This window comes from Hemiscyllium ocellatum, chromosome 33 (genome assembly GCF_020745735.1).
Source record: "Hemiscyllium ocellatum isolate sHemOce1 chromosome 33, sHemOce1.pat.X.cur, whole genome shotgun sequence".
Lineage (NCBI taxonomy): Eukaryota > Metazoa > Chordata > Chondrichthyes > Orectolobiformes > Hemiscylliidae > Hemiscyllium > Hemiscyllium ocellatum.
In genome coordinates this window covers 768060-786335 of record NC_083433.1, presented here as the reverse complement: position 1 = coordinate 786335, position 18276 = coordinate 768060, and the positions used below count along the sequence as shown (strand labels likewise).

Below are 18276 nucleotides of genomic sequence, written 5' to 3'. Positions count from 1 at the left end.
TGCAGATGCTGGAGATCACAGCTGAAAATGTGTTGCTGGTCAAAGCACAGCAGGCCAGGCAGCATCTCAGGAATAGAGAATTCGACGTTTCGAGCATAAGCCCTTCATCAGGAATATCTTCCCTAGTCAGCAAGTGACGTCACATGCTTCCTGTCTGAAGACATACGATCCCGATAGGCTTCCTATTGGATCCACATTGATAACATTAACAAGGAAGACATTGTCAGCCACAGATACAGCTATGAGAATCCGACCGATCATTTCAGAATCACTGCGTAAGGATATGGACCGATTGCACAACTCTTCCTGTTTCACGAGTGGGATCAGTTAACTCTGTAGTTTGTGGCCTTCCTTTTGCATATGTTTGTATGCATTAATTTAGATATTTAAAGGTGGCTTTCATTATAAATAGGTTTTTGACATTCAAAGTTCTTAATGATTCAGAAATTCACTGTTCAGGTCCTGAGCATCTACTGCTCAAGACCATTCAGGATGTCATACACTTTAATCAAGTCACTCCTTACTTTTTTTTTTCTTTTTGGTGTGGTTTTTCATTTGGAGCTGGTGTACTTAGTCATTGCCTTTATTCCCTCTGACACAGCAGTCTGGATCTCCTGGGAGCTGATGATGCTGTGCGAGTTGTAATGGGCCAGGCAGGAAACCTCCCCCATGAAGCGCTCAAATAACATTGAACAAGTTCATAATGAGTTACAAAAAGATATTTAGTGAGAAAATATGTACATCTTTCATTCAAAGAACAATACAACACGGGAAGGGGCCATTCGGCCCTCCAAGCCTATGCTGACACATTTTGCCCTTCCGTACTAAAACTGTCTTCACTTACAGGATCCATATCCCTCTATTCCCATCCTGTTCATGTATTTGTCCAGGTGCATCATAAATGCTGCTATTGTCTATTTCAACCACCTCCTCTGGCAGCATGTTCCAGACACTCACCACCCTCTGTGTGGAAAAACATGCCTCGTACATTTCTTTTAAACTTCTCCCCTTGTACCTTGAACCTATGATCCCCCCCCCCCCCCGCCCCCCGCCCCCCCCGTAATTGATCCCTCCACCCTAGGAATAAGCCTCATATTTGCCACTGTATCCATGCCTTTCATAACCTTTTAAACTTCTATTAGGTTGTTAAATTCTACTGGATATTACTCAAATACTCCAACTGTTAAAACAGTCAAAGTTTTGTCACACTATTCTAATACAGAAGCACCAGCATCCAGTCTCTTAATAGTTTCCCACGATACACACTTTTTATTGCTTGGTCTTGCAGTGTGAAAATCTCTAGTTTGGAGAGGTTGTTTGTATCCCTTATGGTCTTCAACGTGGTGGTGCAGAGTTGTTGTCTTGAACTGTTATATAGGGACACCCATAATATTCTCAGGGAGGGAGCTTCAGGCTGCTCTCAGTGATACTGAAGGAATAATTTTAGAGCTCCAAGTCAGGACTGTGTGGCTTGGGGATTCAATCACAGCTATTATTGTTCCCATGCACCTGTTACTGTTAGTTCTTCTGAGTAGTGTAGGTCACAGCTTGGAAGTGCTGTTGAAGGAGCCTCATCGAGTTTTTCCTGTGCACCTTCCAGACAGTACGCACTGCTGTGACTATGCCAATTATAGAGGACATTAACATTGAATGTGTTGGAAGTGATGCCAATCTCACAAGCTGCTCTGTCCCAGATAGAACTATTATGTTGAAGCTGCATATTCCATCACACTCCTGACTTGTGCCTTGTGGATGGTGGACAAGCTCTGGGGAGGTCTGAAGTTGGGTTATCACAGAATTTCATGCTATGACCTGCTCTTATCTGGTCTAGTCACAAGTACTGCAGCTATAAAGAGGTGGAATGGTGGTTCAGTGGTTAGCACTCCTGCTTCATAGCAACAGGGACCTGGGTTTGATTCCACCCACTGTCTGTATGGCATTTGCACATTTTCCCTGTGCAGGTTAGGTAGTTTGGCAATGAAAAAAATCCAAGGTTACAAGGATGGGGAGGGGGTTCTGGGTGGGATGCTATTCAGAGGGTCAGCATGGACTTGATGGGCTAAATGGCCCACTTCCACACTGTAGGGATTCTATAAGTTTTTCTAGTCAATGGTAACCTCCAGCAGGAAGTTGACAGTAAGAATAACATGGAAATATTAAGGGGTATGCCAATTTTTTTTTTCCTTGAAGACACGAGTTGCCCTGAGGAGCCCTGGCTGATATTTCCCTTCCTTATCTAACAGCACCAAAGTCTTGGCTACAATTGGCAGATCAAACCGAGGTCTCACATGGCTGTTCAGGTGAGTGTGAAGAACGTCATGGCCCTACTCCAACAGCAACAAGATTCTTTGTGTTAAATGATTTGCTATTGCTGTGTGAGGCAAAAAACAAACCTTATAACTGGCGATGTTATGCATGGCATGGTGTCACTGTTGGACTGGCTTCCCATTACTGCTTTCTTCCTCACAATGTTCTGTCCCCAGCTCCTACTTTGTGAGGCTTGGAACCATGATCAGAAACGGGCATTGAAGGAATCTGCGAGGCAAAAGTCACCATACATTCTGAAACGACAGCTGCATTTCATCAACAAATGGCCTTACATCTTGTGGCGCTTCCTTGGGCTCCCACTCCACTGATGACTCCTGCAGGTTCACAAAAGAGGAGCATCCACCCCCTACCTGCTGTGTAAAATCACTTGTAAAGCAAAACATTAAATAAAATCAATCTGTGAATGAAAATGAGTTATGGTTTGGGATAGGCAGCAGTCTCGGAGTCTGTCTTGATGAAAACTTGGTTAATGGTTATGAGTATTTACAACTGAACAGCTTTTGATGCTCGATAGCAGCCAGAACGGGTGGAAATTGATTGGTTTGTAATCTATTCCTATAGTACCAACTGTACAAAGGACTGTCACCTCAGGGTTATAAAACCACAAGGAACAGGAGGAGGATATTTGGTGCCCAAGCTTGCTCTGCATTTACTCAAATTCTGGTTGATCTGACATTCCTCACTTTCCTCCCTTTCTCCATAAACCATCAATTCCCTGAATGATCAAGAATCTATCTCAGCCTTAAAATACAAAATGAGGATTCTGCCCCGCCAGCTGTCTGTGGCAAGGAGTTCCAAAGAGTCTGTCCCCTCCCTGATTCCATGGAGCTATCTGACTAGTCTCCCTGTCCACAGTGACTTAGCCTCGAGACCTGGAGAAAAGCAGTGAGATTCTGTTTCTATTAAATAATGCTGTCAGGACCTCATAACTCTGTTTGAATGTTACACAACTCCTGTTATTAAAATTAAGGAAAGGTCAAGGTGAATATCTCTGAAGGAGGGTGACCTTGAGACCCCTCTGGGGTCTAGTATTCCTGATGAAAGGCTTTTGCCCAAAACTTCGATTTTCCTGCTCCTCGTATGCTGCCTGACCTGCTGTGCTTTTCCAGCACCACGATGATGTCAACCCTGGCTTCCAGCATCACTTTTGCCCAGTCCAATATGACTGCCTCTTTTAAAAGGGCAATTTTATGATGCTGGGAGGCAATCTTACTACTTTAACAAAAGAACAAACGTTGAATTGGGCTAGTTAGACCAAAAATAAGCTGCATTGGCCTAGAGAGTGTCTAACTGTCAGGAGGACTACTGAGGTTTCCAGATAAATGACATTCTTTAAAGCAAATATTTTCCAAACCCTGAATTGAAAAATTTGCTGAGAAATGAGGATGAAAGTCTTTGCAAATGAACAATGTTGCCAATTAACCAACACTGGTATACAATTAGCACACTAGGTTTATTCCTAACCCCTTGTCCTTGCTCAGTTTCTGAATCTCTCACACCATTTTCCCACAAAACTCTACATTCATCCCTCCCCTAGAATCAATATACAGAGATGGAAGTGTGAGCAAAGGAACAAATATAGAATACACAACAAAAACACAATCTAGGAAGTAGCAAAAGAAAGATGGATAAATAAATAGAGTGAGTGAGAGATGAAGACAGATAAAAGAAAGATGGGATTGTCTCAAGTTGGAACATTTAAAACAATACAACATTAATGTCTTATTGTGAAGCAAGGGAGTGCTCAGTGTTCTCCCCAGAGTCCCTCAGCATTCAGAGCGGACATGAATGGAGTAAGGGTATAGCAACCTCTAGTGAAGCCTTTGTTTCGGTTTAAACAATCACTGTGTCTAGGCTGACTATGATGCCGATAGCTATCTGCCAGACACAGATAAGGGGAGAAACATTACTCCCAAAAATAATAAACCCCTGTACAGAGCCCCACCAGCCAACTACCAACCTCACCCCCAAATTCCAATCAACTCTTCCTTGCCTGAGTACCCAAAGTACTGACAATATTCTGCCGATGTTACAACTGTGTCCTAATGATGCAGTTAGTAGTAACACATTTTATCTCAATAATACATTGAAGCAATTGCAATCTTTTGCTTTCGGTAGGAGGGTGGTTGGTTGCAGCAGGATGACACTGATCCAAATAAATAATTTATTTACTGTTCCCACACCGGTATGCGAGTACGGAGAGGTCAGAACACACACACTTTTGCTAGTACACAGGGTGAATGACTGTTTAATCTTCCAATCTGATAGGGTCTCTTCCAATTTTATCCAAAGTTTGTTTGAACTAGGTGATAATCATTTCTAATCAACAACCAAGATAAAAGGAATCATTTGCCAACAGCAAATGTCAAATCACTTCATACACCTTAAAGGCAGAAGACAAATGCAATGCTCCCAGGGCTTCTCCATCAGTCCAATTCGGTTAAAGCCAAACATGTCCTTATTTTCACTGGACAACCTTCGAGAAAAGCTTGGTGTGGCTGTTGTCATTGTAAACTGGATCACTAGAGTTGTTTAGTATTGTACAGAAAACCAGCCTCAGAGGTTGGGTTTGCGGTGGGTGAAATCGCAGAACGGCATATGGGAAAAAGATAGCACCTCAAACTAACCCAGATTCTCCTCCTCGATGTTTAGGTACAAAACGGAGAGCATGGCTTTAGTCTAATCTTTCACAAGTTTATAGATGTGATGCTGAGCTCCATGTTCACTAGTCGAAACTTCGAAGACGTATGCAACACACAAGAGGAGTTCTTGTGTGTCTCTGTTGGTTACCACCTGGAAAAGATTGAAAAATGTAAAAGTAATAATTCAAATGGAAACTGAACGGTGAGGCAGAGACAATGAGAACCAGAGAACATGAGGCTATGAAGTAAGACAGAGGGAGAAACTGAACAAATCTGAGATATGGCATGTGTACAGATGTAAAAAGAAGCTAAAGCTAAAAATAAAATCTGAATCCAGGGGTTGAATAGGGAAATAAAGTAATGGTTGTTTTGTGAGAATACTGTGTGCAGCTTGGACATTGTGTTCTGTAAAGGTTATTAGAGTTATGGAAATCATGTGATACAGATTCAGTGGGAAAACACTAAGAACTTGTTATAATTAGCAACAATAATACCTGCAGAATGATGAAATTTCCCCAAGTCACTATTCATCCCATACAGCTGTGGGAGCTGCTTAAGTTTAAAGTTAATTGGATATTCACATTTTGGAGAATAATGAGAGTCTTAAAGAACTAGGGCAATACATACTGGCACACGATGGGCACACATACTTAGGTCTGAAATAAAAAATTCAGACAAAGGACTAATAATTATGGTATATATCATTGCAAATGGCTATTGAAGCTAATCAAGTCACCATGCTCAAGGATGGAATAACCATTAATAGATGTAAAATTCTGAAAACAAAAATAGGCAGCTGTGTGGATGGATTCAGTGAGAGACTGACAGTGACAGTGGTGGATGAATTAAATGTCTCCTTTATGTAAATTGTTGTACCTGTAAAATGGTGAAATTCTCCAAGACACTATTCATCATGTATTTCTCTGGGAGCTGCTTAAGTTTGTGTATAAAGTTAATCAGATATTCACACATTGGAGACCGATGAATTCGGTAAAGAAAGCGGCCATTTTCAAACCGGGCATATTCTGTCTGTGAATGGAAAAAGAAGATTGATTCACAAGGAACTAGAACACTGAGGAGCTGGAAACCAATGTGCTCTTGCTTTGCCAATAGACAATAGCAAGATTTACCACCTTATCTGGAGTAAACAGAAATAATAAAACTGCAATAAAATGTTAGGAAAGCTTTCCCTCTCATCTTGTATGACATAGAGAATGAAACCTTTGGATATGCGATTGAAACTCCAATTTGGTTTTCCTTCTATAGAGCCATAGTATAGAAGGTCCTGACCTGCACCCTGTGCTCCACACCTGTGACACAGATGGATCCTGGAGGTCCTCACTTGGGCACACCTATGAGCTACCCCATAAGATAAACGAGAGGCAGGTAAACATTCACACAATAGATAAAGGGCATAAACTGTGCAAGAACCCCATGAAGGGTTACAACATTTAAAAGGCACCGGGGTTGGTAAAGAGGAATACGGGTCGAATATAGCCAAACGGGCCTAGTTAAATTTGGAAAATTTGGTCAAAATTTGGACCAAAGTGTCTGTTTTCCTGCTGTGTGATTCTGACTAAATGCAGAAAACTCAAACTTCTAGCCTACAAGTTGTCGAATCTTAAAAATGTGAACTTACTTCAACTTTTTCTACAACTTGTTTTCCAAAAGAGCAGACCTTAGAGGAACAGGTAATGGTCATGTTCTCAGCACTTTCATACTGGCTGGTGACTCCATAGAACATACCTGCTTCATCTCGAGTATGAATGCTAAGATCAGCCTACAAAAAAAATCAAGAATTTGGTCAGCTGCAAATTAAAACTAAACACTTTGCCTTCTCTTTAGCATGAAAGTTTTTCAGTTGTATCTTCTCCCTCTGGCCGGAGCAGTGTCTGATCACTGATGGAGTCAAGATTTGTCGTGCCAATCTTTCACACTATGACGTCGGAGAAAGCCATCCAAATGCCAAATCAAATGCCTCTGTAAAGTTCAGCTTTGGTGACATTGTGTTGACTTCGAGGAAAGTGTGTGTCATGCAAGGAGATGACACTGCTTTTTAATTTAAAAAAAATCAACAAACCGAGCTCCTCAATCATTTATACTGACCCAGAATTTTACAAGGAAAAAGGTGTTTGGTGTTCCTTTCTCAAACAACTCCTTCAATCCCCCTTTCTTCTCTGGAAATTTATCATAGATTTGGCGAATGTCAACGGATTCGAGTAGAGCTTCATTATAGGAAGGACTTGACTGACCGATGTGGACAAAGAGATGTTTATTGTACTGCAAAAGGAAGACCAGAAAACACACAAGTTTGAATACTCCACATGATAAATTTCAGTTAAAAATGGAGGACACAACTAGCTATTAAACGGTTTTAAATCAACCAATGATTCTAGACCAGGTCAGAAAAAGGAAGACTGTGAGATCTTCAGAGACAGGGCAGAATCTAGTATGTTATTCTTGGAATACCCAATCCAAGATCGGAAATAAAACAGAAATAACTGAAAAGGTTTAGCAGGTCGAGCAGCATTGGTGAAGAAAGAAACAGAGTTAACATTTCAAAAACATAACCTGTTTCTCTCCATAAATGTTGCTTGACCTCCTGAATATTTTCCAATTTTTTAGCAGAATTTTGATTTTATATTAATTCAAAAGCAGCACAGACAGGTTCTAAGATCAGGCTACATGCTGCATGACTAAATGTGTTTGTAAAAGGTGGGTGACAGTGACAGAGGATTAAAAGTGAAGAAGCCTGTAACTAATATCAGGAATGGTTACAATTCTATTTAAAAGCTCCTCAGACACAAGTATTGTATACATGTCCAAGCATGCATGAGTGATGTGGGACCGTAAAGCATCTTTCAATTTAAATAAAGATAAAGAGTATAAAGACAAAGTTGACGAAAGTGGACTGGGAAAATCAGTTAAATGGTAAGATGGTGGAGATGCAGTAGCAGACATTCAAGGAGATATTTCATATTTCTCAAAATTACAATACAGTGGAGAAGAAAAACTCTACCAGATGATGCATCATCCATGACTGACTAAAGAGGTTAATACTGGAACCAAACTGGAAGAACATGTTGAACAATACTTTGAGAATTAGTCACCATGACTTGGAGGTACCAGTACTGGACTGAAGTGGACACAGTTAAAAATCACAACACCAGGTTATGGGTTTATTTGGAAGCACTAGCTTTCAGAGCCCCGCTCCTCCATCTGATGGAAGAACAGTGCAGAAAGCTAGTGCTTCCAAATAAACCAGTTGGATTATAACCTGGTGTTGTGTGATTTTTAACTTTGAGAATTAGCGGTATCTCAGAGATTGGAAAAGTGTTTGAAATTCTGGAGGAGAGAAAACTAGCAAAAAAAAATGAACAGACAGTAAATTCTCCTAGAATTTTATAAACAAGGAGGGAACAGCTAAAGTGAGCATTATTCCCTTAGCATTGGAAATTGAGAAATTAACTTGGGAAACAAGAGAATGACAGAATCTTTGAATGAGTATTTTGTATCTATCTTCAGATATTGTTTTGTCTTCCGTAGCAGACAAAATATCCCAAGAATAGGTGAAAATTAAGAGGCAAAAGTTAAGATCTTCAAACAGTCATCGTTAGAGAAAAGCTAATAAAAACAGATACAATTCAAGGCTGACAGCCCCATGGTCCTAGGGTCAGAAATGGACGGGCAGCAGAGGTAGTGAATGCATTAGTTATATTCTTTCAAAACTCCTTAAATTCAGGAAAGGTCTTAGCAGATTGGAAAACCACAAATATAATATCTGTAAGGATGGAGGGAGAGCAAAGGAAACTATAAATCAGTTTGTCTAATATCTGTTGTGAGGAAATGCTGAAATTCATTGAGGAAATAGGACACTTAGAAAATCTTAATAAAAAATCATGGAGATTCAACAGTTTTGTGAAAAGGAAATCATAGGTGACTAATTTATTGGAGTGGTTTATGAAGGTAGCAAGCAGGGATGTCACATACTTGGACATTTAAAAGACATTTAATAAAAATGCTACATAAAAAATTACTCCAGAAGACAACTGCTCATGTTATTGGTGGGGGAGATGTGTTAGTGTGGATAGAGATGGCAATGGCAAACTCTACAGGACATCAGCAGCAACGGAGAAGAAGAAAGATGCATTAATAACAGCAGAGTGAAGCACATATTGCAAATATAGCAACACTAATATCTTTAAACATTTCCAAAAGTCTTTGCCTAGGCCAGATTTTCAACCATCTCTCACCCGACATTACAAGATGACTAACAAATGTGCACTTACAGTATTCGGATCCCTTTGCTGCTCCATGAAAGCAGAGAATTCCACAAGCCTGATCTTTGTAGACCCAATACAGTGACCCTGCCAAGCCGCTGGTGAAAGACTGGCTGGTGAAAGACCAACACAAGTATTGTCATATTCCACAAGGGAGAAGAACAACTTTAAATCTATTAATCCATGTCTTCTGTGGCTCTGGCATCAGTGTCTAGTAGGTTTCACTCTTTCAGCAAATTATATAATTTAATTGAGTAACCAGCCAGTCTGCCTGTGTTAGTCAGGAATTACTGACCTTACAGTGAACTTCTCTCCACTTGAAAGCAATTAAAATAATGCAGAGAAAGTGAGGTCTGCAGATGCTGGAGATCAGAGTCGAGTAGAGTGTAGTGCTGGAAAAGCACAGCAGGTCAGGCAGCATGCAAGGAGCAGGAGAATCAACATTTTGAGATGAAGGGCTTATGATCAAAATGTCAATGTTTTTGCGGCTCTGATGCGGCCTGACCAGCTGGGCTTTTCCAACACCACACTCTCAAATTAAAAATAATGCACTGAGTTAGCGGATCTGAGTCAACTGCAGTAGAGATCTGACAATTTGCGTTAGTCAATCAGTCAAACATTGAGGAAATGTTAGTGCATAATAGGCTCAATGAGTCCCAGCACCATTAACCCAATACTGCACAGCAAGAAAAATCACAAAACAGCACCAAATTAAGACCGTATAACACCAGGGTAACCTTTCTTACCCAAGAGTGGGGAATGGTTTACATTTGGTTGAACAGCAAATGGTTGTTGGATGAAAGGTTTCACACTGCAAAATAAGGATACAGGTTTAATTCGTAAACAATGACAACAAAGTCCCTGAACCCAGCGCTGCTTCCTGTGGAAACAGTCAGTCAGTCACACCCAACATACATAGATCTCATACCATGGATTACATCATAAAACAAAAATGATGTTCTTTGATATAGCGTTTATTTGGAACTTGAAGACACTGCAGTTAACATTCTTGCTGTCAGCCTGTCAACAGAGGATGTAGAGCAACCATGAAAGGGAGTTAGGATTCTAGTCAAGGTCACCTGATAGTTTCTGATTCGTGGTATGTTCTAAGTGGAAAGCAAAACAAATACACCTACATCCCAATGTGAGTCAGTGCTTGGAGTTTCAGTCTTTAGATATACAATCTGTGTGCTTTATTTATTTAAAGATGATGCACAAAGGATTGGGAGACAGAGAGCATTAGAGGAAGAAAGATTAAGGTGTTAAGTGGGGTCAGAGTGACCTGGAATACAACAAGGTGTAAGTTAATGTTATATACGTGCACTGTAAACGTAAATGCAGAATTCAAGATTGACAAGGAACAAATAGCTGTATGGGAATAACATGTCACAACAATAATGCAGACTTGGTTCAAAAAGGATGGGACTGGGTGCTAAAGGTTTCTGAACACAATGTTCAGGAAAAGTAAGGGGAATAATCAATATTGCCATGCTCATGTTTCTTTAAATAACCTATTATGTTGTTGGAGAGGATATCCTGGAGAGTTAAGGGTGAATCTATTGTACTTTAACTAACCAAATAAGAGGTACCCGTACACTGTAGGCTATGAGCCAGCAAATACTGGGAAAGAAACAGCCAAGTAAACTTACAGGAAAATTCAAGGGCCATTAAGAAATGAAACAGTTGTGGTAATGAGCCATGCAAAGGTCAGGGCAAAACTTTCAGAAGTATGTTCAGCACAGTTTTCTTGAAGAGTAGATTTCTGACCTGATGAGGGGGAGACTAGCAATTGTTCTGGTCCTTGGGAAATGAGGTGATATAAGTGTCAGTAGGAAATATTTTTGATTAGCTATAGAAAATTATAAGTATTGGTCCGTCACAAAAATATTGAATTAGAAGACATCAATTTCACTGGGATGAGAACATATCTCTCAGTGATAATTTGGAATAAAAAATTTGATAAACAAAAATGTAATAAATCAATGAGTTTTTTTAAAAAGAGAATATAATTTAGATGCGGTTGAGGGGAGGATACATTCAAGGGAGGGGAAAATAGTAGGGCACCTAAAGCTCATGTTCCCCAATAATGAAACAGAAAATAAAGGAGCACATGATAAAAATAAAACAACATGCTGAGAAAACTGAGGCAGCATTCATGGAGAGAGGAAACAGAATCAACACGGAGTCCAATAAGTTTCTTCTTCAGAATGAAGCCATATCTTTAGAGTTACATCAGACTTGGAACATTAACTTTGTTTTTCCCTCTTCACAAAGACTGCCAGATCTGCTGAGTTTCTCTAGCACTTTGTTTTTTTTCAGATTTCCAGCATCTGCAGTACTTGGTTTTTATTTTAGCTTGGAATAAAGGTCAGGTTGACATTACGTGAGAAAGTTCAGAGGAGAGGTGGAAAAAATAAAGGCAAAGCCAGAACATCAAAGGTTCAAACATGGAGTGCCATTGGGATCAATGCAGCAATTATTTACAATTTACACACATCACTTGTTTGAAGGGACCAAACGTGTGGTTATTAATTTTACGCCATCTGTAAATTTAAGAAAATTAAATTGTGTGGAAGACAGAGTTCAACTGTGCAATTTAGATAAATTAAATGTGTGGGGAAAAATTGGCAGGTGGAATCTCATGTGGGAAAATCTCAGCACTTTTGCAAGAAAAATAGAAACCAGAATATTACTTAAACAGAGAGGGGGATCTGGATGGCTTTATACATAAAAAGCTAGAATACTGGTGTGGCAAGTGTAGCTTATGAAATGTTGTTTATTGTGAAAAGAAGAAAATGCAAAACTAAAGAGGGTTTGCTACAATTAATTTAAGGCGTTGGTGAGACTACATCTGGAGTACTGTGTACCATTTTGTCTAACTTGAGAAAGGAGATATAATAGCAGTAGATTTAGATCCACCAACTCAAAACCTGTTGTCTATGAGGTACTGTGGGACCATGAGCAGAAGAGTTGTATTCACCCACAATCTGTCGCCTTGTGGTTCGCCATATCCCTCACTCCACCATTACCAGCAAGCTGGAGAATCAATCTTATTTCAATTAAGTTTCAGGAGAGCACGCCAGCAGCAGCACACCTATAAATGAGGATTTGGAGGAGCCAATGTTGGACTGAGGTGGACAAAAGTTAAAAATCACACAGCACCAGGCTATAATCCAGCAGGTTTATTTGGAAGCACTAGCTTTCAAAGTGCTACACCTTCATCATATGGTTATGGAGTATAAGATTATAAGACACAGAATTTATAGCAAAAGTTTACAGTGTGATGCAACTGAAATAATATATTGAAAAAGACCTGGATTGTTTGTTAAGTCTCTCATCTTTTAGAATGAACATGTTGGTTTCAGTTCTTTCATATGTAAATCCCAGAACTTTTTTTAAAAGTTACATTCTCAAGTGAACTTTAACAATAGGTGCCATGTTGGCTCAGATAATGCATTGAAGGTGTGAGGTGCCCTGTGTGAGGCTGTCTGTGCCCCAATGTTCAGAATGATTCTAATCTAAAAAAGGGATTTACAGAATCTTACATGGATTCATGCAGTTTTTGAGCAAAATAAAATGTAATTCTGCAAGTACAAATTCACCCAACAAACTGATATGGAGTGTGTGTGGTGGGAGGTGCGAGTGTGAGTGCCTGTGAAAGTGTGGGAGTGTGTGTATGTGTTGAGTGTAAAGGGGTATAAGTCTATGAGGGGTGTGTCTGAGCGTATGACATAGAGCCTGCAGGAGTGTGAGTGTGTTATGTCCCGAAGGTCTGAGACCAAATGTTCCTGACCCCTGAAGTGCTCCCAACTGAGAGGGAACACCCTTCAGCCTCGGATCTTCGGGTGACCATCCTCCAAGGCGGACTTTGGGACAGGCAATAACACAAGGTGGCCGAGCAAAGGCTGATAGCCAAGTTCAGAACCCATGAGGACCTCAACCGGGACCTTGTGTTCATGTCACATTACAGGTAACCCCACTCTACACACATACACACACTCCACCCCCTCAGGCTCGTACTCCATCACACCCACACACTTTACCAAGCTTTCATACACGCAAACACTCGTGCACTCTCACACGTACTCACATAAGTCTATGAGATGAATTTGCATTTGCAGAACTATATTTGCAGATACATTCAAAATACACAACCTGCAGGCAGTCAGTCCATGTAATATTTTGTAAATTCCTACTTTGGAAATAGAACCAGTCTGACTCAAGATTGGGATAGAGAGACACTCTAACTGCACACCTTTAATGCATTGTCTGAGTTGAGATGTCACCTTTAGTTATAAAACCTTAAGTTATTTTGAGAAAGTGACTGAAAAGAACTTCTGAGATTTATTATTAATGGACCAAAACATTCTAAAAGATGAAATACTTAACAACAATCCAGCTTTGCTCAATATATCATTTCAGTTGCACGACACTGTAATCTTTTGCTATAAATTGTGTCCTATACTCCACAACCGTCTGATGAAGGAGCAGCACTCCGAAAGCTAATGCCTCCATTGGACTATCACCTGGTGTTATGATTTTTAACTTTGTCCACCCCAGTCCAACACCAGCTCCTTCACATCATTTCTGAAGTGAAAACAGAGGGATTTTCACAGAGTTACTCAAAATTAGAAGATGTCTTAGCAGGGTAGCTAGACTACACCTGCTGGTGGAAGGGTCAAAAACTACATGATGCTGATTTAAGGACACAGTAGTGACATTGAGGCAAATGTTTCTTCATGTGGTGAGTGATTAGGATCCAGAATACACAGCCTGGAGATGGATTCAATTGTTACTTTGAAAAATGAATTCAATGAGTAGAAAGAGAATGAACATTTTCAGGACTATAGAGAAAAGGACAGGGCAGTGTGACTAGCTGAAGTACTCTCGTAGAGAGCTGGCACATTGTTGATAGGCTGAATGGCCTCCATCTGCAGTGGAACCACTTGTATGGTGCTGTGCAATCTGCAGATGATGATGTACAATTTACTGCAAGTAACCTGATGAGAGGTTGAACCATATGAGATTATCCTTAGTCTGGGCTGGCTTCAGTTAGTACAGAGTTTGTTTTGGTCCCTGATAAATCGCTGGATCCCTGCTTCTGATCATCAGTCAGTAACTCCTGCTAGAAAATACAGCCATAAATACTGCTGGGGACTTGAGTGCAAATAGGAAACAAATGGTTAGAATAAATGGACCATTTCTACACAGTGTGGGTACCACAAGGATCAATGCTAGGACCAGCTATTCACAATATATGTTAATGGTTTAGATAAGGGAACTAAACGTAATATCTCCAAGTGTGCAGAGGTCACAACGTTGGGTGGGAGTGAACTGTGAGGAGGATGCAGAAATGCTTCAGTGTGATTTACATAAGTTGAGTGAGTGCATGGCAGATGAAGCATAAATGTGAATAAATGACATTATCCATTTTGATAGCAAAACCAACAAGGTAGATTATCTGAATTGCTACAGTTTGGGAAAGTGATAAGTGCAATAAGACCTGTACCAGTTGGTGAAAGCAAGCATGAAAGTGCAGCAGGTGATGACAGCTGTAAAAGCTATGGTGGTCTTCACAGGAAGAGGATGAGAGTATAGAAGCAGGGATACCATTCTGCAGTTGTACAGGGCCTTGGTAAGGCCACACCTGGGAGTACTGCATGTAGTTTTGGTCACCTTATCTGAGAAAGGATGTTCTGGCCATGGAGGGAATGATTCCCGGAATGGCCAATGAAGATAGATTGGATTGTTCAGGACCATATTCACCAGCGTTTCAAAGAATTTGGGGGTAACCAGGGTAAATGCAGGATGTTCCCAATGACTAAAGTGTCCAGAACCAGTGGTCAGATCCTCAGGATTGGCCATTTATGATTGAGAAAAGGAGAAATATCTTCACCCAGAGTGGATCTCTCTGCCACAGTAAGTGGTTGAAGACAAACATTGAATATATTCAAATAAGAGATATAGTTCTTAGGGCTAAAGGGATCAAAGGGTATGGGGTGAAAATGGGAACCGGGGACTGAGTTGGATAATTAACCATAGTCCTATTGAATGGTGGAGCAGGTTTGAGGGCCCAATGGCTCACTGCTATTTTTTATGTTTCTAAATACTTCACTTTTGAATAGTCTGCCCAGGCTGGTTGCAGAATACGGTAAGGCAAGGTATCAGGTGACATTTAGAAACTGCAAAATACCATGAAAGTCAGCATGTTCAAAGGATGCAAAAAAAAGAAGTGTGCAATAATCAAGAAAGAGCAGTCCCATCAAAACCTAGACTGGGGGAAATCCCTACATTCAGAAAGAGACCTATGCAGTAAATGAATTTCATTTTATATCCAATGTAAGAGTTTTGGTAAACTGTCAAGTTTTGAATTGGAGTTTGTAAAATAACGTGAAACTCCAGTTGTCAAGTGTAATTGTGATTGCGACCACTCCCAATACACTCTGCTGTCTAGAAATGTACCTACTCTTGTGAGGAACCTGCTTCCCCCGAAGTTACAGCACCTGGCCAACACTGAAAGAACTCAGGAGTCTGTGGAGAAAGAACAAACACAAAGATATAAATAGAAGGAGGAGAAAGTGAGGACTGCAGATGCTGGAGATCAGAGCTGGAAATGTGTTGCAGCAGGTCAGGCAGCATCCAAGGAGCAGGAGAATCGACGTTTCAGGCATGAGCCCTTCTTCAGGAATGAGGAAAGTGTGCCAAGCAGGCTAAGATAAAAGGTAGGGAGGAGGGACTTGGGGGAGGGGCGTTGGAAATGCGATAGGTGGAAGGAGGTTAAGGTGAGGGTGACAGGCCGGACTGGGGGTGGGGGCGGAGAGGTTAGGAAGAAGATTGCAGGTTAGGAAGGTGGTGCTGAGTTCGAAGTTTGGGACTGAGACAAGGTGGGGGGAGGGGAAATGAGGAAACTGGAGAAATCTGCATTCATCCCTTGTGGTTGGAGAGTTCCTAGATGGAAGATGAGGCGCTCTTCCTCTAGCTGTCGTGTTGCTATGGTCTGACGATGGAGGAGTCCAAGGACCTGCATGTCCTTGGTGGAGTGGGAGGGGGGAGTTGAAGTGTTGAGCCATGGGGTGGTTGGGTTGGTTGGGTTGGTTGGTCCGGGTGTCCCAGAGGTGTTCTCTGAAACATTCCGCAAGTAGGCGGCCTATCTCCCCAATGTAGAGGAGGCCACATCGGGTGCAGCGGATGCAGTAAATGGTGTGTGGAGGTGCAGGTGAATTTATGGCGGATATGGAAGGATCCCTTGGGGCCTTGGAGGGAAGTGAGGGGGGAGGTGTGGGTGCAAGTTTTGCATTCTTGTGGTTGCAGGGGAAGGTGCCTGGAGTGGAGGGTGTGGACCTGATGAGGGAGTCGCGGAGGGAGTGGTCTCTCCGGAACGCTGATAGGGGAGGGGAGGGAAATACATCCCTGATGGTGGGGTCTGTTTGGAGGTGGTGGAAATGACGGCGGATGATACGATGTATACGGAGGTTGGTGGGGTGGTAGGTGAGAACCAGTGGAGTTCTGTCCTGGTGGCGGTTGGAGGGGCAGGGCTCAAGGGGGGAGGAGCGGGAAGTGGAGGAAATGCAGTGGAGGGCATCGTCAACCACATCTGAGGGGAAATTGCGGTCTTTGAAGAAATAGAAGAAAACAAACAAACACACACAAACAAACAAACAGTCACTAAGCAACGAAAAGCAGAACATTGTAGATGATGGAAATCTAAAACAAACAGAAAATGCTAGAGAAGCTCAGCAGGTCTGGCAGCATCTGTGGAGATAGAAACAGAGTTAACATTTTGAGTCTGGTATGATTTTTCTTCAGAACACTAAAAAAAGTCAAAAGTTGATGTTGAATTACTAACTTTATTCCTCTCTTCACAGATGCTGTCAGACCTGTTGAGTTTCTCCAGCATTCTTGGAGTTTGAGCCATTGAGTGAATGTTGATTTTCTTTCAATAGCAGCTCCACTTCATGACAGGATTCTTTCTAATTTGAAAGCAAAAAGAAACATGATGCCAACACTTATAGTATTTAGAACATTATGGTCAGTTTGGATGGCTATCTGGCTGCTTCACCTGAATGAACCACAGTGAGGAACCTGCTGAGAATTCCTTTAGAATTTTCCCTTCCATTACTGCAGCACAGAACTTAGTTAGCTGTCCTGGTCTGTGTTCCCACAAATTGTTGTTCAACAGCTAGGTAATGCAGATCTACCCATTAATAAAGGGTCTAATAATGGACTTATTAAAGATTAAATTGTGATAAAGTTGTTTGACCAATGCAGGAAAAATAGAAAGACTGAACTCCCATAGAACTAGATTGACAAAAGAAATTGAAGTTGTTATCACAACTATTGCAGAAAGTTAAAATAAATCAGATGTGAATTTAAGGAAATGTGTCAGCAGAACAGGATTAATCCAATTTGCAGTAACATTTCAAATACCCAAGTAAATGAAGCATTGCCAACAAGTTAGCGAGGGACAGTGCTTGTCTTCATGTATGACAGTAAGTAAGTTAGTAAGTCATCACTCCTAACAAGGAGAAGCAGTAGTAGTGCTAAGAGCAATAATGAAGGGCTTTTGCCCGAAACGTCGATTTCGCTGCTCCTCGGATGCTGCCTGAACTGCTGTGCTCTTCCAGCACCACTAATCCAGAATCTGGTCTCCAGCATCTGCAGTCATTGTTTTTACCTAAGAGCAATAATGGCAATCTTTGCCAATACAAATGAAATTACTTCCCTTGTATTTATATATATTTATTCACAGTGAACTAGTCAGTCAGAGCTTCACTCAGTATCTACCAACTGACCAAACAGTTGCAGTGTGACAGTCTGTGGTAGGCTGAACCAAGTTTTGAATATGTAGGGTACCTGAAATAATAGAACTCAGGGTAAATAAGTTCCCAGCCTGATGGCTTGCATCGTAGGATGATTAAAAGGTAGCTACAGAGAATGTGGATGCAATTTTTCCAAAAGCTCTTGGATTCTGGAGAAATACAGGAGGATTAGAAAAGTGACACCCCTGTTCAATAAAGGAGAGGGAG

General features: G+C 41.1%; 1 protein-coding gene across 2 annotated transcripts in view; it reads right to left on the bottom strand.

Annotated features, from left to right (window-relative positions):
• Positions 1–4576: 4576 nt before the first annotated feature.
• LOC132831164 (transcriptional enhancer factor TEF-1-like) overlaps positions 4577–18276 on the bottom strand; it is an 82979-nt gene continuing 69279 nt past the window's right edge. For both annotated transcript variants that reach the window (XM_060849174.1, XM_060849172.1), the window contains exons 7-13: positions 15717–15781; positions 9997–10061; positions 9260–9363; positions 7077–7250; positions 6610–6750; positions 5847–5999; positions 4577–5121 (exon numbers count right to left, since the gene is read on the bottom strand). In XM_060849174.1, the coding sequence (XP_060705157.1) occupies positions 5008–5121; positions 5847–5999; positions 6610–6750; positions 7077–7250; positions 9260–9363; positions 9997–10061; positions 15717–15781 (816 nt within the window). In that variant the 3' untranslated portion in view covers positions 4577–5007. The remainder of the gene's footprint in view (positions 5122–5846; positions 6000–6609; positions 6751–7076; positions 7251–9259; positions 9364–9996; positions 10062–15716; positions 15782–18276) is intronic.